This window comes from Drosophila eugracilis, unplaced genomic scaffold (assembly GCF_018153835.1).
Source record: "Drosophila eugracilis isolate 14026-0451.02 unplaced genomic scaffold, ASM1815383v1 contig_2088, whole genome shotgun sequence".
NCBI lineage: Eukaryota > Metazoa > Arthropoda > Insecta > Diptera > Drosophilidae > Drosophila > Drosophila eugracilis.
This window is the reverse complement of record NW_024572964.1, coordinates 1,644,198-1,664,967: the sequence shown is the minus strand read 5'-3', so window position 1 is coordinate 1,664,967 and position 20,770 is coordinate 1,644,198. Positions and strand designations below refer to the sequence as shown.

Genomic DNA, 20,770 nt, shown 5'->3' with positions numbered 1-20,770 from the left:
TATATAATTAGACCAATAAGGAATTTAAAGTACGACAATGAGCTAAGTCGAGCACTATTTGTTAGGATATTTTCCAGAAAGTAAACTTTGAGAAACATTTCCTCAAATATACGAACTGCATGCTCATCTAACGGTATTATATGACTGGTCAACCATGGTCACACTGGTATCGTGTTTACAAAATAAAATATAGAATTACGATCGGAACAACAGGTTCCATAAGCACTTACTCTTGATCGATATGAGTGACACCCCTGCCTCGGAGAACGAGAAGCGACCCCAGTTTGGAACCCGCCTACTCACGGATGCTGACGACGTCTTTAAACACAATGCTTGGTAAATATGGGAGCCAATTCCTCCGGAGATTGGCCAGCAAGACGTGGGAGCACACTCGCCAGCGCAGAAAACCGTCAGGAGCGGGGAGCCGGGTGCTCACAGATGTGCGAGAAGTTTTTGAGTTCAATGCCTGGTACTTTTCAGTAATCGTGTGCTTATTGAATCTTTCTAATTCTTCATTCCCAGGGACCACGTGCAGTGGGACGAGGAGCAGGAACTGGCCGCCCAGACGGCAGTGGCGAAGAACTCGGCTAGCAAAATGGAAGCGGAACAAAAAGACAAATTTCAAGAAGATGCTCCAAAGTTCTGGGATTCCTTCTACGGCATTCACGACAACCGATTTTTTAAGGACCGCCACTGGCTGTTTACAGAGTTTCCGGAACTCGCTCCCTTGGCGAAAGATGCTGACGAGCAAGTACCACGCAGCATCTTCGAGCTGGGCTGTGGAGTCGGAAATACTATTCTACCCTTGTTGCAATATAGCTCGGAACCGCAACTAAAGGTATTTGGTTGCGATTTCTCCTCTCGTGCCATTGAAATCCTGCGGAGTCAATCCCAGTTTGACGAGAAGCGTTGCGAGGTCTTTGTCATGGATGCCACGACGGAACAGTGGACTGTGCCATTCGAGGAAAATTCTCAGGACGTAATCGTAATGATATTCGTGCTGTCTGCCATCGAGCCAAAGAAAATGCAGAGAGTGCTTAACAACTGTTATCGCTACCTTCGACCAGGAGGTATGCTCTTGTTCCGTGACTACGGAAGATACGACTTGGCACAGTTGCGCTTCAAAAGTGGAAAATGTTTGGAGGACAACTTCTATGTGCGCGGCGATGGCACCATGGTATACTTCTTTACCGAGGAGGAACTGCGGAGTATGATGACCACAGCTGGGCTAAAGGAAGAGCAGCTCATTGTGGACCGAAGGTTGCAGGTGAACCGTGGCAAGGGCTTGAAGATGTATCGCGTTTGGATACAGACCAAGTTCAGGAAACCACTTTAGTACAATTATTTAATTCATTTTGAAATAAAAGCGACAAAGTTTTTCAAAGGTTTAATGGCTTGTTAATTTTAATATATGTAAATTCAAATAAAAATTAACAAATTCTTTGAATAACAATGAATACAATATAATTTTCTTTATTATTTAAAAAAAGCCCGGCTTGCTTTTGAAATTCCCACTCCTTGCCAATCGCTACTTTTAAATCGCTTAGGAAAAGCTTCTCGTTGGAAAACCTATCGCTGCTGCACACTCAGGCAGCTTTTTCCCCAAATACACATAACAGTTAGAAAAGCTGTAAGTTTTCGCAGTTGGCCAAAAACGTCGTAAGTGAAAATTTTCCCTGTGCTGCGTAAAATATTTCTAAAAATATTATTTAAGTATAGTTTTTTGTAAACGAATGCTCCTCGAACATTGTAACAGTGTTGCTCATCAAGGGTGTCATTTTCGATTTATAAAGAATGGGAAAATCAAGCTGAAATTTCAACCAAAGGCAGCCAAAATCTTTGACGTGCAGAATTTCATTGATTTTTCTTTTTCAGTCTGAGAGCAGTTGGGCACTTGAAATTATTTTTAAAACGTTTTGCCAGTTTGAAGAGAGTTTTAAAGTGCCCTGGGGGGTATGCAACGGAAATAATAAAGACCTTGCCTCGTATTGGGGCGTGTTGCTGCCCTCTAAAGTGTCTTCTTAGAACCCGAGTAGAGACCTATAGAGAAATTCCAAGTATTAACCGATGTACTAAAAATAGTTGAAACTATTTTCGCACTCTATCTTGCAGCAGTTTCAGCGCTGAGCCAGAAAATTCCTGCGAAAGGCTGTCGTGGCAAGTGTTACCCGCACACATACACATCATCCAGATCCAGCCAATCCCCCCGTGGAGTGGAGTGAAAATTCATTGACGACTGGGGGCGAAAAAGCTCTGGCGGAAGAGCGAAAGAGAGAGAGGCGGCACTGAGAGCGCAACCCTATAGAACAAAAACAACGAAACAGAGTTCAGCTGCACCACCAACCAACACCTACACCACCACCCACTGACCACCACCATTCTGACCTGCGGCAGTGAAAGACAGTGAAAAAGGCCAAGTGCACAGTGCATAAACTACCTTCATCCTAATCATCGCCAGCCGAATTTGTTCAGGCCATAACAGCACCACCAACTAACTACAGCCACAACCACACAGCCACCAGAGCCATGTAAGTGGATGGACATTATTGATTTCTTTTTCGGCGGGGGAATGGGGATTCCCTCCATCGGTTTTTGCACAGAGGGAATGCTCATTTGATAGCCACATTAAGTATACGCAGCATGGGTCGACCATTCCATTTGTCATTTGTCGAAGTTTAAATAAGGAGCCCAAACCAGCTGCAGCTGCCGTTTGGGTTCACTAGGCATGATTCACTTGGCGATGACGTTGCCGCATCACATGGCCAAGACTCTCACACCGCAAAATCAATAAAAACACGTTTCGCACCAGTGAGTAAGGACATGCAAACTGAGTTGCACCTAGTTGGGTTTATTTGGGCTTAGAATACAAATGTATATTTAAGTTAAGATAACACTAAAAACATATGTAGTTGATGAAGAGTACCTTGATTCATTAAGTCCACTTTAAATAGTTCCCCAAAATGAAATATGATTTAGGAAAACTAACAGTTTTAAAAATAAAAACCCATATACGCAAATCAAATGTTGCCGGTCCTAGGGGTTGGGGTAAGATATTGATTTGTGTTTCTTCGCACTTGGGAAAATAAATGAATTCTGCACTAAATTCATATTATTTAAACCTTTATATTTTTCATTAATTTTAATGTATATTGATTTCTCCAATTGTGACATTTACTCTTGATTAAAATAAGTTATTTCCCCTCCTTTGACCCTCACAGAGAACAGAAGACGAGTTAAAGGTCTAAGTTTTTGGGGGTCTGAGATGGGCAAGAAAGACAAGAACAAGGAACCGTAAGTGCGCTCTTTAGTCGAAGGGTAGCTGGCTAGAACTATACTCCAGCACTGTCTTTAGCCCACACGTATCTATGAGATGTTGCTATTAAAGCTAGTACCCAAGCCCCCACCCACACCAACTAAATGTATAATTTAAGTATTGTATTCAATTTGAGAGCCCCCGTTGGGAGTTTATTAGCCTTGGTCCATGCTATTTTTGTGCGTTTTCCGATGACTAATGAAGTGTTCCCTTCCCGCAGGGCGGACGCTGCACCAGCTGGCGATGCACCACCAAATGCCGGAGCTCCGACCGGAGAGGGCGGCGATGGCGAGATTGTGGGCGGACCACACAACCCGCAGCAGATTGCCGCACAGAAGCGTCTGCAGCAGACGCAGGCGCAGGTCGATGAGGTACATTATATACAGATATAAATTATATGATATTTGTGATATAGAGGCTAGAGCTTTGACCTATAAGCCTTAGCAGTTAGCAAATACGAACTGATATCCTTATATCTATGACCAGGTCGTGGACATCATGCGCACGAATGTGGAGAAGGTGCTGGAGCGCGACAGCAAGCTGTCGGAGCTGGACGATCGTGCCGATGCATTGCAGCAGGGTGCCTCGCAGTTTGAGCAGCAAGCGGGCAAGCTTAAGAGGAAATTCTGGCTGCAGAACTTGAAGGTGGGTGCAATAGCAATTGCTTTATAGGACAATATTATAGCATTATGTGTCTTTTCCAGATGATGATTATCATGGGCGTGATTGGCCTGGTTGTCGTGGGCATCATTGCAAGTAAGTTGATAGATTCTAGCTGGACTTCGTACACTCATTACCGGGACACACACCTCCGTGAGATACTGACCCTCATACCCACTCGACTCACCCACACGCAGAACCGAAAAAAACTTTCAAGATTTCCCAGTTGTGTTTGTCTTTTGAGTTTGCCTTGGTTTAGCGCTAATTTCGTTGGCCGAAAACGCTTTCGTTTCTCTACACACCGAATCTAAATTCCGTTTTTAATTCCGCCACTTTTTTTCTCTAGGTAACTTTATGTAGATTGCTAACTATCTAATCCGTAAGAAACTAGTAACTTAGCCGCAATGCAATGCAAATCGAAACCAAATCAAAGTCAATCAATCAACCCAATAAGAACCAATCGAAACCAAATTTAGACTCATTAACAACTGCTATGAGTAGAGCTCCGAACTCACAGTCCAACTGACCGTTCGCTCAACCGATTCGACCTAGATGCCTTGCGAAATTTCCATAATTATATAGATCGATCGATCATATCATGTCATGCGCTTCAACCACCACTAGAACAATAACTAAATGCGGTATATATTTGTATTGTACTATATATGCCCAAGCCCAACATCATCTGGTTCCATACGAGCATACGCACAGGTTCGGTAATGATTTGATTTGATGCCCACTGAAAGTCGTGTCGTGTGTTGTTATAGTTCCGTTGCCTAACCCGTAAACAAGTTGTGATCGCTGCGGATATTGGATCTATCCATCCATGTAGGTTGCGTTTGAAAACCTGGATAAGGATTCAACGATCCTAACCAGAAACCTTCATGGCAGAGATGGACCTATATTCGTGTGTGCCCGTTAGCCTTAACCGTAGGACCTTAAGTTCTAGCTAGCGTAACTCCCGTAAGCAGTAATCGTAAAGTTTGTGGTTTGTTCACTGTTTCGTTATCCGTATTCGTATCCGTATACGTTTTTCGTTTGTTTCGTTCTGATATTGGCAGCAGCACCACAGCCACAGACACACGATTGTGCTATGTCCTGTGTAAAATATATATAAAACTAGAACCCAGTTACCCAGTAATTGTAGTCCCTTCTCGAAACTCGTTACTCGATACTAAGTCTCAACTCAAACGCAACGGCCTTCGGATCGAAAAAGCTAGCCTCACTTGTACCACTGAACCACAGCAAAAGCATAAAGTACTGCCATTCTATTTGATTTTCCTGTGTTGTTTCAATGTTTTCACTTTCTTTTGACACACTCTTTACACTGAACCATATTTTTGAACAATTACAGAGAAAGACGAAGAATAATACACTGAAAGCTTTAGCTTTGTACAATTTTGTTAACCATAAGCAAAACAATTTACCCCAAATAACACTTTGTGTGTGAGGTAAACGCGAGAGCAATCTTTTATTTATTACTCATACGCCACGTTTATCGCTAGGTGCACTCGTTGAAAAGATCATTTGTTTTACATGACTCAAAATTATATTTGTATTGGTTTATAATTTTTCGGTTTTCATCAAAAAAAAAAAACTGCTCGCTTCGATAAAAAATGAAAAGAAATTAAAAACAAAATCATAAACTCACCGAACAATTTCTCGTAGAACCGTACATGTCGGATGATAATGCTGCTCCGCAGCCTCCTGCCTTGCAGCAGCAGGTGGCTCCGGCATCGGCTCCGGCAACTGCACCAGATTCAGCACCACCACCACAACTACTACAACAACAACAACTACAACCACACCACCATACACAAAAATCTGAACCACCGACACTCGAGAAACCATTGGCCGAGAAATTGACCAACCAACCACAGAGTCCGTCGGATGAAGTGGCGACTGGGCAATAGAACGCTCACGATCTCTCTTGAAAACCAACCAACCAACCAACCAACCGAACAGCAACAACATCAGAAACTAATCAGCCATCGATTAACCACCAAGCCGCATTCGTAGAACCATAGTCAAAATTAACCAAAAATGAAAAGAAAACATTTCACACTCTCTTTGAACCATTGACAAAACCGATCTAATCTGATACACTGTAAGCAAAAAAAAAGAAACGACAGCAAATCAATTCAAATTATCATACCCAGTAATTTGACACCTGCGCTTCTTCTTACTTCCGTTTCCATTTGTATTAATATTTCCGTTTCCGCTGTTCCTCTGGTTTATATAATTTTAAGCTGGTTTTAAACGGTACAGAAGCTGCAAGGATTTATGCACATCTTTCCTTTCTGCCGCTGCATCGCTTAGAACCAGCTATAGACGCATGTATGTGAGTTAATCGATGTCTTAATGTGGTTAGTACTATATTATTTATGGTTTTTTGATTTACCGATTCAATGTTGTATGTGTTTTGGAATTGGCCTAAGTTTAATGCACCAAAAGCGAAAGGACTTCTCTTCAGGTGGTTTGAGGGAAGACAGCTTTCTGTGACTGCCTAAATGTACATAAAAATATATATTCGTTCGATGCAGTTATCCCTGCTGACCCACTCCCATTTGTCCACATCCCATGTCCAATTGCTATATTCCGTCATGAGTGAGCTTTTAACCATTGAAGTGTAATATTTTTGGCGTATACTCGTGTATCGATGTCTGAGATTGGCTAAACAGAGCTAAAGAGCCGCCTTATGTTTTGTCCAACTAACTCTTGTATTATTTTGAAACAGATAAACTTGGCCTCATAGGCGGGGAGCAGCCACCACAGTACCAGTACCCCCCACAGTATATGCAGCCACCGCCACCGCCGCCGCAGCAGCCCGCCGGAGGACAATCGTCACTGGTGGATGGAGCAGGAGCAGGAGGATCAGACGGCGGGGCAGCAGGAGCTGGCGACCACGGCGGCGTATAAACAATCTCGCTGCAAGGACAAACGTTTCTCGATTAATGTGCTCCCCCAGTGGGCAAAACCAAACCAAAAACAAAAACAAAATAAACAAAAGGAAAACTCAGTTAAACTAGAAAATCTCGAGAATTGCAATGAACTCAATAATAATTTCCACTTAGACGATGTGCACGAGTTGGTGTGAGAGGTTTTAAGTAACTTACGTCATAATATTAATACTAACTCTAATGAAGACGCTCCGGACAAATTAAAGTTGTTGCTAATTTGTTTATGGTTACATTATTTCATGCATAAAAACGGTATATATAAATATAAATATAAATATAAATACAAATATATGGAACTTGAATATTACGAGTGACTCTAAACCACGTACTACCCTATATGGAACTTGGATCTCTACGCTGCACTGGCAACAAGGAGCGCCAGTGGAAGCAGGAGGACAGGCGGTCGCTTCCCGATGTTCGCAGCTCTTTGAACTCAGTTTTCTTAGCAAATCGACTAGACAAAACTACAAAAAAAAACCTAACTATTTCGGAACAAGACCCAAAACCAAAGAAATCTAAGCTTTGTTCCTAAGTAAAGTTACGCAAATATGAATATTCGAAATGTATAATCCAAAAAAGAAGTTTGAAATCGACGGGCCGTATAAGTAATTGACAGTTAAATGTATTCATGGAACTTTACTTATATAAAGCAAGTGTAGTCGGCTAAAAATCACAAACAAAAATCCAGTAAGAAAAAAGTAAAGAAACTTGAAGTCTAGTTAAAATATACAAAGCGATTTATTTGCAAAGAGTTCTGTTTTTGTGCAATCATTATACTGTTGTGTTTGAAAAACAGCCCAGTCAGCAATTGAGTATAGCTGGAAAGGTTCGATTGAAAGATGAAACCAAACAGTTCAACGATTAAATTAAGCGCTAGACACAAAATACGTTGGTTATCCAAAGGATTTATTTAGCTCAACGCTGGCAGCAGAGGCACTTAACATATGTTTGTATATTTCAATGTTACGAGTAATAGACAAGGCGGTAATTAGAGCATATATATGTACGTGAATGTAACGATATGATATTTAGATCTCACACACTCCACAGTCCAAATTTCACCCGATACCCAATTCCCGATTCCCGACCCCCCAGCCCATTACCTCCTCATTACCGATCAACCGATCAGAGAAATAACTTTGAGACAACACTCGTAGCACATATTGTACTCACCATGTTCTGAAGATACAACCTATGCTACGATTAATGTATTAACTAATTGATTCTACAAGCGCCTGCCCAAAGTGCTTTGCGTACCAACCAATTCTTGGGGCACGAACTAAATCGAAATTAACTAAAGAAAAACCAAAGATTATAGTGGAAAAACGAAAATCCAAATCCGTATGCAGGTATTTTTAGCAATATTCGTAGCGTGTACAATATGTCGCCCTTAAAGCTTATTAGAATCTCGTTCAATGTCCATCTCAAACTCACCAGACACTTCACATGCATATAACCATTAACAGATATAAATCAATATATGTATGTAATAACCAATGACAAATGTTTAGAAAAGCGTTTCGATTTTTGTTTGGATTTTAACCAAAAATGAGAACAATTGTATACACAAAAAGACCTATGAAATCCCCGGAGAAAGGAGAACCCTCTAGAGGTTCCCAACATTGCGTTGCGATGACCCGGAACCCTTTGAGCGGAGGAATCCCCGTGTAAAAGACGGACACACAAAACAAAGAAAAACTCTATAAGAATCCCCAAAAAACAACAACAGACGGCAAATGAGAGTATATATATATGAACCGTATATAAACAATAATATTACTAATTAATTTAATGATTAATTGCACCCCGAAAATACATAATTATTTAAATAAATAAATAAAAATAAAAACTGAGTGTTTTATTTTCCCATTGGAAAAACCCCATTTAACACAGGGCTTTAATTTCTAAATTGGACAAGAATGAATCACGACGAAAGTGTAGCATACTATTCTGGGCTCACACAGCCGAATTTCGTACTTAACTCTAGGATAGGGTACGCTTCGGTTCCCAGCCACACGTGGCTGCATACATAAATACCAATTGGGATGAAGGCAATGCTTACACAGGATAGTGGAAATAAGAGTCAGTCTGCTGGGGAAGCCTATCTGTAAATCAGGCAGAAGTGCCGGCGTGGGGCGCCTGTTTACTACACTTGCCACACCTGATTAAAATCTATTGACAATGCAGGCGTCGGCGAAATTGGAGCAGCGCTAACAAGGGCCCGCAAAGGAAACGGAAACACCTCACTTCGACGTCCCGGGACTGAGAGCCCCAGCAACCAGCACTTAATAAAACCCAATTACCAAAGGTGTCCGCCATCGAAATCCTGGAGGCGGATGGCAAACAATAACAGCTGCAAAGAGCCCAGCTGGTGCCGCAACACCTGCAAATTTTATTTGCATTTTCCTGGCATTTTCACACCCATTAAATATTATATACGGGTATATAGTTTTCGATTAAATCAGATATTGCGATTAAAACTGATATCATTTCTAACTTTATATTAAAAAGATGTATATGCATTTAATTTTTATAATTCCTAATTCGAGCTTAATGAGCCATTAACCCTAAAACAAAAATATATTTAAAATAATTAAAAATAATAATAAATTATACCTGGTAAGTATCCTTAATGCCGTATCAGTTGGTCAAAGTAAACTTACTTGTTTATTATTATTAACTTCGTAGCCGTTTCCCGGCAAGGACATGCGCAAACACCCCCACCTCCGCCAACAACTCTTCGCCATCATCCCCGCTGAGGCACCAAGGACTACGGAAAAGGGACACGGATACGGACAGGGACAGGGATCTCTGAGTGGAACAAAGTGGCGTATAAATACGGCGCAGCTTTTGCGCACAGCTTCAGTTGGCGGACCGTGTTGCTCGCGATTCCCTTTTCCCGGTCGCTGCGTGCGCTAGGTGAGAGTTCATCCGTAAACGGCCAACTGTTGCAAGTTGCACTCAGCAGGGAGCAGGTTGCAGGCTGCATGATAACGGCTCCAATTACTGCCTTAAGTGCAACACATTACGGGTGTGAATTTGATTAATTGCTTTGTAATCCGATTGTAAGCGGTGAAAAGTTTGTGTAATTCAAGGATTTGTTTTAACAAATCCCATGTAACGCTGACCCACTTCCCCATTACCCAACAATAACAATACAAAGTAAGTAATGTGCTTTATAGAGTTTTCGATAAATGTGCGTTGTGTAAAATTGGCAAGTTGAATAAATATAATTTAAAAATTAAATTTTTAAGTAATAAACTTTTAGGACAAACTAAACGTTTAGGCAAAACATTATATTACGTTTTTTTAATTCGAGTACGGAACTAGGGAAATTTGTGATCAATGTAATAATTTTTGAAACAGCATTGTATTAAGTCCTAAATTGCACTTTATTAATATTATAAGCTGGTCAATCTTTAGTTGGGTTTAACAAATGAGAAAACCATATATTTTTTTAAAAAGTAATTCAAAGCCTCAGTATACGAGTTTTCAAGAGATAAATAAACAAAATTACTTAATATACCCTTTTTGAATCCAATAGTAAAATATAAATCTATTTTACTTTAAATTTTTTGTTCAGATAAGAATGTTATAGTACCTTAGAAATGAAGGCTTTAAATATCCCTTCAAAGATTTCCCTTTGTTTCCAACACTATCGTGCAGAGAGGCCCCAAGTAATTCACAACAGGGTGGGTGCAAGCCAAATAAAACTGGTTGCCAGTCATCACGACTGTTGGGTCAATCATATGGCGAAAATAGTGGTTAAAACCACCCCTGACGTGGCAGCTTTCTCGGGGGTTGCATGCCGTATGCCATATCCGAACCCGAAACGGAAACCGAATCAAAATCCGAGTCCAAATCAGCAGCACAGTCAGTCTGCAAACTTCGGAGCGTACGGTTGTCAAGTTGCGGTCGCCTGCGTGTCTTCTCTTTCCCGATTTCAGCACTCTTCCCGCACACACGCACAGCACACACAGGAGCAAGAGAGGGTGGAGCGGCGAGAGGAGGCGACTTTCGCTCATATTTCTCGCATTGTTATTGTTGCCGTAGTGTATATACCCACTGTGTGACTCCACTGTGTGCGTGTGTTTTTCCTGGAAGTTCGAATTCTCTTTTTCCGTCTGCCGTCGAGCAAATAAAAAGTTGCTAATTGGTAGCATCGAAGTCGGAATCGGAATCAGAATAGGCATAGGAATCGGAATTACTAGCCAATAACCATGGCCGACAACAACAACTGCCCCAAGTGTAAAAAATCAATCGCCGCCAAGGAGGCGGCCGCCACCAGCATTGGATGCAGTGGCGAGGACTGCCGGAGGAGGTTCCACCGCACGTGCGTCAGCATCGACGATGCCTTGTTCGAGGCGATCCAGAAGAACCCGATGATATCTTTCCACTGTGACGAGTGCAAGAACCAGTCGCCGCGCTCCTTCGCCGCCAAGTTGCACACAATCGAGGAGAAGGTCAATAAGGTGTGCAACGGGGTCAACCAGATCCAGGGACGGATGTACCAGCAGTACTTCCAATTCGGCAACCAACCGCTTCAGGCGCTCGGAGCCTCGGCCGCCGGCGTGGGTGGCGGTGGCCTTGGAGGTGGACTGGATGGCAAGAAGCATCCGCAGCAGAACAACCTCATTGTGGTAGGGAACAACTGCAATTCCGATCGATTGCAGGTCGTCTGCGACTACGGCCGATGGGTACAGGTGGGCAAGTTCGCCACGAATACTAGCGAGGAGGATGTGATTGATCACTTGGCCGAGGAACTGAAGATCAACAAGAACCTGGTGAAGTGCACCAAGCTGGTGAAAAACGATGCCAACCTTTCGCAGTTGTCGTACTGCAAGTTCAAGATCTCCATTCCGGACTACCGCTTCAATGAGCTTTTCAACGAGGCCATCTGGCCCAGCGGCGTGATGGTCAGCCCCTTCACACCACGTTCCCAGTTGAACCAGAACCGCCTCTAGAGGGACGTGCCCGGCGGCCGGGAGAGCGGTGACCGGGCGAGGGTGAAGCAGTAAGCGGTAAGGTGGAGGTGGAGATGGAGGTGAAGGAGTAACAGGAGCAGCTGGAGAGGAAGTACCCAAAGGAAGGAATGCGCCTGCGCAGGGAGAGGATAAACGACGATGAGGCGGAGAAGGAGGAACTGCATCGCGGCCTAGCACCCAAGGGTTGCTATACGCACTGCAACTACATCGCGGATTTCCCCATTCCGCTCTAATCCGGTTTTCCCTTTGGGCCGATGGAGCAGCAGGCGGAGGAGGAGCAACTATGTGGCCCCCATTGTATGCTAATTTTCGAAACTCGAAAACATTGTCTAGATCTTTAAAAGCTTACAGAACCTATCTAATGGAAAACCAACAAGCATATTTATTGAATTAACTTTGAAAATGCATTTTAAAATGTTTTAGCGTTGCGTAAATAACGAAAATGAAATCGATAAAGAAAACCAAAAGTATTTTAATGGCAAAAACTCACAAGTAAAATAGATGTGAAGCAAAAATATTAGTCATTTATGCATAACTGTCGTACTTAAATTAAAGTAAACCCGAAAACAAAACAAGAAACTAAGAAAACTAAAACCAAGCTAAACTTACTTAAACACACCGAAATTGATGATTATTCAGGCGCGTATTTAAACCATTTACTGACCAGGCACCGAGATTCCCTTTTGATTTTCCAAACTCAATTCCAGGACTTGAGAGATTTGCATTTCGAGTCCAGATCGTTATAGTTTTTCCAAATCGATAGACATTTTTTTACGACGCGTGTGCGATACCTATCACATTAAGTACTTAACCGTAACCAATATCAAACGTATATTCAAGCAGACGACGGCTTATATTGTATTCGTATATGTATGTAGTTTGAGGCATTTTCAAAGCTTGTTCCTGTTCCCAAAAACGTTTGGACATTTTGCGAACCACTGCACAGGACACTGGCCAGCAGCTAGACCCATTCAAATTCAGATCGGAAATATATGTATTTGCGTTTTCGACGAGGGGAAACCCCAATCTCAATCCCAATCCCACGTATCACGGATCATGGGACATGGGACCTGGCCAAACACAAATGGCAGTTACCAAAACACGTTCCACACGGACACATTCGAAACGATAAAACAAAGCTGGGCAAACCCGTTGCAATAATTACTCACTGCTCGAGTGTAATGGATGTACATTTCGTAATTGATCTATTTTTTTACACCAATCCAACAGCAATATTTTCCGTGGGCTCCACGCCAGCGATCCGAACAGAACCGTAGATATTTACGCAAGAGTCAGCAAACGAAATGTAAAACACATATATTATATATTTAGTATACAACAATATGCATGCATGTATTTATGTCAACTTTTTCAATAAATTCTACAAAAATTAAATACCAAAAAGAAGTGGATTGACCTTTAAGTTTCGGGTAACTTTATCCAGCCTATGAAGACTCCAAATGATTTTACTGTGATAGAAATTATTTTGGTTTTAGAATGAACTGGACACAACTTTTCAAATATTTTCAGGTTAAGTGCAATGGCCAACTCTAAACGTAAACTGCCGACAAAAACCAGTGCCACAAAGAACTCGTCGCCCCATAAAGCTCTTCCCCGTTCAAGGGAAAAAGCGCACACAGAAGCAGATTCAACGGATGCCAAAGACTCCTCCCTGCGTAACCACTTTTTCAGAGATTGCTTCGGCCACGAACTGAGCAACTTCTCCAGCTTGTCCAACTTCACGCTCTGGCTGCAGAGACCCGTGGATGGAGCAGCCTTGGGTATTTTCCGGTTGCTCTATGGGGCAGCCATGCTGATTGACATCGCAGAGGAGCGGGGCGGCGGACAACTAGATGTGCGATTTCAAGAACCACTTCACTGTCACTTTCCACTCTTCAACGGGATGCGGGCATTGACATATCCGCTTATGGGATGTGTCTACCTGTGCATGTGGCTGGGGGCTTGGGGCATCATGGTTGGATATCGATTTAGGATCAGCTGCCTAGCCTTCCTAATTCCCTATTGGTACATCTTCCTGCTGGACAAACCGACGTGGAATAACCACAGCTATCTCTTCGGACTGGTTGGAATTTTGCTGCTCTTTACCCAAGCGGAGTCCTACTGGTCTGAAAACCACTTAAATTCTACAATCCGAAATTTACAACCAGCCTCTAACTTTCAGCTCCCTGGACAGCTGGCTAAATCCGAGAAGCAGTCGTTATATTCCCTATTGGAACTACTTCATTATCAAATTTCAGTTCTTCGTACTATACATGTACGCAGGTCTAAAGAAGTTTTCCCTGGAGTGGCTATCGGGATACGCGATGACCAATCTGAGCTATCACTGGGTCTTTGCCCCATTTCGCCAAGTTATAGATCCCGAGCTGATTGACCTACTGATCGTGCACTGGTTCACAGCCTTCTTCGACTTGTCCATTGCTTTTTTTATGACATTGGACAAGACAAGACTACTGGTCACCCCTTTCATGCTCAGCTTTCACCTTATGAACTCCCGACTCTTCGTAATAGGTAAGAACATAATTTTAGATAGATAAATCCTGATTCTGACGAATATATGCTATTATTGAACTTACCCAACAGGCATGTTTCCCTGGGTTTGTTTGGCTGAGGTGCCGCTTTTCTTCAGCTTTGACTGGCCTAGAAGGATAAGCGACTGGTCAAAGACCCCACTGCTCCGGCCAAAATATCCCACGAAAGAGCTCTCAAAGCCGGGAATCCTGGCTAAAATGCGAACATGTCTCATCCTCGGTTACTGCGGACTTCAGCTCTTTCTGCCCTACTCACACTTCATCACTAAGGGATATAACAACTGGACGAATGGACTGTACGGCTACTCATGGGACATGATGGTGCACTCATACGATACATTACAGACAACCATCCAAGTGGTCGACAACGAGAGCCGACAGGTACACAACCTGAATCCATATGCTTTTACAGAGTACGACCGCTGGACGAAGTATGCCGACATGGCTGTGCAGTACGCCAGGTGCATAGAAGATAATCTCCGGGAAGGAGAGCCGAAGATGGCAAAAAACATCTCCATTTACTTTGACATTTGGTGCTCAATGAATGGTCGTTTCCAACAGCGCTCCTTCGATCCGCGTGTGGATCTGCTCCAGGCCAAGTGGTCGCCCTTTGAGAGCACCTCCTGGTCGCTGCCACTGCTGAACGAGCTGAATCACATGCGGCCCAAGCTGCGGACTATTGAGACTGAGGTGCTGGCGTGGAACAACTACTCTGATGTGGTCTTTGTCGCCGATTTCCCAGGACTTACGTTGACCAATTTCATCTCGCCAGACCTAATAAACTGCACTCTAACTATCCTCGAAGGAAACGTGCGTTATAGGAACGAGCGGGATCCAGAGGCCTATTTCCTGACAGCCGGCAAAAGCATTGGTCTGGAGAGCAACATTACCCATTTGGTAACCACCATTGGCCAGAAACCAGCCTCTTATCTGTTTACATACACCAACAAGACGATGCTGGAGCAGGGCATCACGATAGAGAGCCCGGAGGCAGAGGAGCGTTCTATTTTGCCATTGTGGCAAGAGTTCCAACAACGGGTGACCAACTATCAACAGTTTCTGAGCCACATTGGCAACTGTCTGATGTTTTTGCTTTACGATGTGCCCATTCCGCAGGTCATGAAAGAGAGAGATTGAGTTTGAAGGCTAACAATCGGACCTGTTCCGGTTTTCACTTGATCTTTATTCGATTTGATATTTGTTTGAAAATGTTTAGGTTTAATTTTTGTATATTATATATATTAATTTAAATTTTTACTTGAAATAACTAACCGAAAAAGTCAATAACTTTGGATACCTAAACCACAGTATTATCAATCGGATCCCACATACGTGAAAACCGGAACAGATCGATATAACGAATGTGTGGGTGATAAAACTGATAATAAATGTACCATATTGTACCGCAACCCGTCCTATTTCTCTTATCGCATATCTACAACTGTATTTACAAACGTCACAATGAAACTTTAAACCTATAAATAGCGAATCTCCGAGACGGGAGGATTCTACGGAAAATTTTGTTGGTTAGGGAGGGCTAAACGAAGGGGAGGGTTTTAACATTGGAACAAACACCTGCACAAGTTGAAGCCTCTTCTACGCAGCTCCTCGAGACTTTTTCGCTTCCGCCTCCTCCTTGATCTCCCGGGTCGGGTCGAACTGCTGCGTTTGTGTCTCCCAGAGGCGGGCATAAAGACCGTTTTGCCTTAGCAGCTCCGAATGAGTGCCGCGTTCGCCCACATGTCCATTCTCTAGAACTAGGATCTCGTCGGCGTCCTTGACAGTTGAAAGGCGGTGGGCAATGCAAATGCTGGTGCGACCTGAGGTAGCGCGGGTCAATGCCTGCAGAATGTTCTGTAAAATAAGGATATCCGAGTAAGTCAGGCAGCTTAGGAAAACATAGAGATTGGACTTGGTAGCCCCATACACTCACATGCTCTGTAATAGAGTCCAAACTGCTGGTAGCCTCGTCGAAGATTAGAATGGGGGTGTTCTTAAGTATAGCTCTAGCAATCGCTACACGCTGCTTCTCGCCACCGGAAAGCTTTAATCCTCGCTCTCCCACTTGAGTGGAGTACTGTGCTGGCCAGCTCATGATGGAGTCATGCAGGTCCGCCATGCGGGCAGCGTTCTCTACTTCCGCATGCGACTTGGACAGGTTACCATAGTGGATGTTGTGCTCGATAGTATTGTGGAACAACACCGAATCCTGCGGCACCACAGCAATAACCTTGCGCAGGCTCTCCAAATCCACAGCGCTAATATCCTGACCACCGATCAAAACTTTACCGGAGTTTGGCTCAAAGAACCGGAAGAGAAGGCGCACCATCGAGGATTTCCCTGATCCAGAGCCGCCCACAATGGCGACGTTCTTACCGGCGGGTATAGTAAAAGACAGGTCTCGGAAAATAGGCTTGCCCGGTTCATACTCAAAGCTCACGTTGCGGAACTCGATGGAGGAATTGGTGGTGTCCACGAACAGGGGCTGGGCATTGGCCGCCGTCTGAATTCTACTGTCCACATTCATCAGCGTGAACATGGCCTGCATGTCCAATAGGGCCTGACGCACTTCTCGATACACACTGCCCAGAAAACCGAGAGGGATCGAGAGTTGGAAGAGCAGCGCGTTGACCATGACCAAGTCTCCCACTGTCATGTTTCCCTGGGCGATTTCCTTGGCTGCCAGTACCATGATTAAACTCAGGGCGCTGCTGAATATAGCGTTCTGACCGAAGTTGAGCAGGGCCAGACTGGAGCTAGTCTTTAGACTAGCTGCCTCATACTTTTTCAGTACCTCGTTGTAGCAACCTGCTTCGTACTTTTCATTGTTGAAGTACTTGACCGTCTCGTAGTTTATCAACGAGTCAACTGCCTTGTTCCCAGCTTCGTTCTCCGCCTGGTTCATGTAGACGCGGAACTGCGTGCGCCACTGTGTCACACTCAGAGTGTAGGCGGCGTAGATGCCAACACATCCCATGCTTACACCCGCAAAGGCCAAACCGCACTTCACTCCCAGGATACTTGAAACGAGAGCTAATTCGAAAATGGTTGGCACTATGTTGAATACCATAGCAGATAGCACAAAGTTGATGCCTCTCGATCCACGGTCTATAGTCTTTGATAGCGCTCCCGTCTGCTTGTTCAGGTGAAAAGCCAGATCAAGGTTGTGCAGATGTAGGAAAACATTGCTGGCGATCTTCCGAATCGAGTGGTGGGCAACTTTTGCGAACACCGCATTACGCAGCTCGTTAAAGCCCGCTGCACTGGCTCTAGCAATGCCATCTGCGGATTATATGGTAAATATTTAGTCTGATCCCTAAGTGAAGGAACGGACTTACATCCCAGCATTAGGGCGGTGGCTGTAGAGAGTATTGCATCAGGAGCGGTGTCCATGTTTAGCGTTGTCATTGTGTCCACCGCTCCTTTGAACAAGAAGGGAACGCAGACTGTCAACAGTTTGGAGCCAGCCAGAAGGCCCAAAGAAATGCCCACTCTATCGATTTAAGGAATCATAAATACAAAAAAGTTTCCTAATCATATATCTAACAAGAATGACTTACCGCTTTCGCACTAGAGGATCTTCTTTGGGCCAGATATAGGCCATCATGGCGCGCAGCATATCCTTGGAGGTTACCTCAGGGGCGTCCAGCTTTCCCAATCCGGAGCCGCCATCGCTGCCGCCTCCTATATGAACATGACATTGTCGTGATTGCTGTTGTTGTGGGCGGTATGGTCGTTGCCGCTGTAGCGTTGTTGTTTTTGCTGATGCTGCGGGGGCTCCACCTGCATTGAATTCACTTGGATGCAGCCAAATTCAGACAGGCGCTCAACACAACAAGCGCACAAACAAACAAACAAACAAACGGGCATTGACCGACTAAGGTTAGGAACGTACTCGGTCCACAAAACAAAATCAATTTTGGGTTAGTCAATAGAAAAAAGCGTGAGAGGCTAGTACTAAATAATAAAACCTGCGGATCAGCAGGGGTGCTGTATTAATTACGGGAAGTCCGGCATTTGTTAATGGCTGGGTTAATGGACTTTTCCTGAGGCACCTACCTTTGGCCTTCTTGCCGAACACTCCACCTAGGAGCTTGCTGCCCGGCGTGGGCGTAAACGGGGTTATCTTCTTTCGCTTGACATCGCTGTTACCTTGGTCATCCACCTTTGCCAGAGAAGAGTAAAGCTGAAAGGTCACAGAACAAATGGAGTAATTACAAACTATATACATTTTTTGAGATTTATTAGAAAAATAAAAACGGTTCATTCAATTTATAACCAAAATGCTTTGTACTGTTTTCTAATTTAAGCTTAGCATAGATTACTTCTATTCTCTTGGATGTGCCACTTGAAAATCATTCAGGTAGCGGATGCACTCCTTCAAATAAAACCGTGCCACCAAACCGCTTTCCGTCAGTTTTGGTAGTTTGTCCAGCTCTCCCCCAAAGATTTCGTACTCTTTTATTTTAAAGGCTACGAGTTGGGACAGTTCCGGCTGCACATCCTCGAATTGTTCCACGTCACCAAAGGCAATCTGGTTGAGAATATTGGGGAAGTAGGCCTGCTGTTTAAAGATCAGGTGTAGAACTACCCTCAAATTGTGGGAGCATCCGTCGTTGATGTGAACAAACATCTGATCGTTCAAATTATGCTCTCTGATGAATTTAAAAATGTTCCGGTGGTAGGTTTGCGTGGATAGCACCTTGTTGTTCTTAACCATGTGCTCAATATCCAACAGGGAGATCTCAAAGTAGTCGTGCTTATTACCTTTCAGACAAAAGCCATATTCTGTGAGCAACTTAAAGTTCGACAGAGCACCATAGCTGATGAACAATTGCTCATAGGATTTGGTTTTCGAATAAGGTAGGGTTTTTAATGTGAGAACGTAATCCTTGCCTTCAATCTCAGCTGTAGTTTGCACACTATCAGAGTGGTTGAAAAGATCCAGGAACGGAGCCAAAGCTAGGTTGGTATCGCTACTTATAAGAGCCTGGAAATGGCTGCATTGCTTTTTCAGAAATCGGGAACTAAGGTAGACGCTTCTAGTATTTGTGGTGAAGTAAGCCCACTTAAATTCTGCGAGTGTAAAAATATCCTGGCCATAGCTTTTTCCACAGCAATCGCAGCTCGTGACCAGACTCTTGATAATTTCAAAATATCTCCGTATCTGGCGATTCTGGCCAACCGTTCGTTCTAGGACGGATTCTGGCAGACACTGCAGCTCAGGTATGGAGCAGAAATAGGGAGTTGAGTACGTCTTGGGCAGGGTTTCCAAATAGGCAGTATAAACAGGCTGAAGCGTTTCAAGAGAACACTCTTTCAGATGCTTTAGGTATAAAAGGTAACAGGCTACCAGTGCCTGAAAGGAAATCCTGGAATCCTTGTCGAATAGCTCCTTGTCGAAGAGGCTCTTGAATTGCTCGTCCGATTCCAGAGTGGCTATGCTGATAAGGCAGCCAACGGGCAGGCGAATGAGCTCGTCTTCCTGGGAAAAGGTTTCCTTTTTCGAACATAATCCTCGTCCAGTCAGGGTATATGTTTGCGCTGATAGATGGGTATGGTTCTGCCACCCAAGGGAGTTAAGATGAATATATAGATTCCGCAGGGAGCCGGAATCCTCATCAGATATTTTAGCCCTCTGAAGCCGGTGACGTTGGGTGCGACCCATTTTTCTTAATCGATTCTCCCAGTCTGGGTGTGCGGTGTTTTGGTCTATCTCTATGCTTGCTGCAACGAAATAAGCCAGAGCATGATGCATTAATTCACGATTGATTGGGTGGATAAGGAAAAAGACCAAAACAACGCACACGCAGACTGTTCTCATTGCCGATCGTCGGTAATTCCCGTTCAATCAAACCGCCAATTTATTGCGCATTTACGCACAATTACGAAATCGTAATCTAGTCTAGATAGTCTGGCATGTGGCCTTGAAATTGGACTAGACCCGGAGTACTCACCACTCTTGCCTGCACGTGTTTTCCAGTTCCTTTAACGAACGTGTAGCATTTCGCGCGACCTAAGTGGGCGGGTAAATGGATGCTGCACTGCTTGGTCAGGTGTAGGAGTCCGGCCATTACTCAATTGCCAGTCGAAAACAAAATAGAAACCCTCTTCTTTTGCACCGTCCCTGTGTTTTTGCGACGATATCTGCATCCAGCAGCGTCAGCTGTTCACTGTTACCGTGCCGTTGTGAATGCCTCCCCAGTAACGAGTCACTTGAACTAGTTCCGTTAAAACTTGCTTGAAATACATTTAATTTTTATTTTTTTAAAACAATCAGTAAAATTAGATAATATAATTTTT

General features: G+C 43.7%; 6 protein-coding genes across 14 annotated transcripts; 4 read left to right on the top strand and 2 right to left on the bottom strand.

Annotated features, from left to right (window-relative positions):
• The first annotated feature begins 148 nt into the window (after positions 1–148).
• On the top strand, positions 149–1,453 carry LOC108102773 (methyltransferase-like protein). Of its 3 annotated transcripts, none has more exons than XM_017207934.1 (2): positions 149–336; positions 523–1,453. In XM_017207934.1, the coding sequence occupies exons 1-2, from the start codon at positions 242–244 to the stop codon at positions 1,334–1,336; spliced, it is 909 nt and encodes a 302-aa protein (XP_017063423.1). In that variant the 5' UTR covers positions 149–241; the 3' UTR covers positions 1,337–1,453. The 3 variants fall into 3 exon arrangements, with proteins under 3 accessions (XP_017063423.1, XP_017063422.1, XP_017063424.1); XM_017207933.1 differs by having other exon boundaries at positions 191–469; XM_017207935.1 differs by lacking the exon at positions 149–336 and adding an exon at positions 372–440.
• Positions 1,454–1,596: 143 nt separating this feature from the next.
• On the top strand, positions 1,597–8,522 carry LOC108102837 (vesicle-associated membrane protein 2). 4 transcript variants are annotated; one of them, XR_001772187.1, is made up of 8 exons: positions 1,597–1,659; positions 2,113–2,528; positions 3,219–3,291; positions 3,534–3,684; positions 3,800–3,958; positions 4,018–4,069; positions 5,642–6,080; positions 6,711–6,809. XR_001772187.1 is itself a non-coding variant. In XM_041817963.1 (6 exons), exons 2-6 carry the CDS (start codon positions 3,263–3,265, stop codon positions 6,890–6,892), a joined length of 573 nt encoding a protein of 190 aa, XP_041673897.1. In that variant the 5' UTR covers positions 2,095–2,528; positions 3,219–3,262; the 3' UTR covers positions 6,893–8,522. The 4 variants fall into 4 exon arrangements, 1 of the variants encoding a protein (XP_041673897.1); XR_001772190.2 differs by lacking the exons at positions 1,597–1,659; positions 5,642–6,080 and adding an exon at positions 5,328–5,424 and having other exon boundaries at positions 2,095–2,528; positions 6,711–6,817; XR_005993674.1 differs by lacking the exons at positions 1,597–1,659; positions 3,219–3,291 and having other exon boundaries at positions 2,095–2,528.
• Positions 8,523–9,783: 1,261 nt separating this feature from the next.
• LOC108102812 (vitamin K-dependent gamma-carboxylase) lies at positions 9,784–15,613 on the top strand. 2 transcript variants are annotated; one of them, XM_017207993.2, is made up of 4 exons: positions 9,784–9,852; positions 13,449–14,042; positions 14,101–14,447; positions 14,520–15,613. In XM_017207993.2, the coding sequence occupies exons 2-4, from the start codon at positions 13,459–13,461 to the stop codon at positions 15,602–15,604; spliced, it is 2,016 nt and encodes a 671-aa protein (XP_017063482.1). In that variant the 5' UTR covers positions 9,784–9,852; positions 13,449–13,458; the 3' UTR covers positions 15,605–15,613. The 2 variants fall into 2 exon arrangements, with proteins under 2 accessions (XP_017063482.1, XP_017063481.1); XM_017207992.2 differs by having other exon boundaries at positions 9,811–10,095.
• On the top strand, positions 10,798–13,313 carry LOC108102814. The gene has a single exon (XM_017207996.2). It carries the CDS (start codon positions 11,154–11,156, stop codon positions 11,895–11,897), a length of 744 nt encoding a protein of 247 aa, XP_017063485.1. The 5' UTR covers positions 10,798–11,153; the 3' UTR covers positions 11,898–13,313.
• Positions 15,614–15,891: 278 nt separating the features above from the next.
• On the bottom strand, positions 15,892–20,645 carry LOC108102811 (ATP-binding cassette sub-family B member 7, mitochondrial). 2 transcript variants are annotated; one of them, XM_017207990.2, is made up of 6 exons: positions 20,425–20,645; positions 18,527–18,653; positions 18,028–18,250; positions 17,806–17,960; positions 16,401–17,749; positions 15,892–16,321 (listed from the first exon to the last, which is right to left on the bottom strand). In XM_017207990.2, the coding sequence occupies exons 1-6, from the start codon at positions 20,539–20,541 to the stop codon at positions 16,064–16,066; spliced, it is 2,229 nt and encodes a 742-aa protein (XP_017063479.1). In that variant the 5' UTR covers positions 20,542–20,645; the 3' UTR covers positions 15,892–16,063. The 2 variants fall into 2 exon arrangements, with proteins under 2 accessions (XP_017063479.1, XP_017063480.1); XM_017207991.2 differs by having other exon boundaries at positions 18,028–18,151.
• Positions 18,590–20,537, bottom strand: LOC108102813 (SET domain-containing protein 4). 2 transcript variants are annotated; one of them, XM_017207995.1, is made up of 3 exons: positions 20,425–20,537; positions 18,793–20,194; positions 18,590–18,653 (listed from the first exon to the last, which is right to left on the bottom strand). In XM_017207995.1, exon 2 carries the CDS (start codon positions 20,133–20,135, stop codon positions 18,795–18,797), a length of 1,341 nt encoding a protein of 446 aa, XP_017063484.1. In that variant the 5' UTR covers positions 20,136–20,194; positions 20,425–20,537; the 3' UTR covers positions 18,590–18,653; positions 18,793–18,794. The 2 variants fall into 2 exon arrangements, with proteins under 2 accessions (XP_017063484.1, XP_017063483.1); XM_017207994.1 differs by lacking the exon at positions 18,590–18,653 and having other exon boundaries at positions 18,694–20,194.
• Positions 20,646–20,770: the final 125 nt, after the last annotated feature.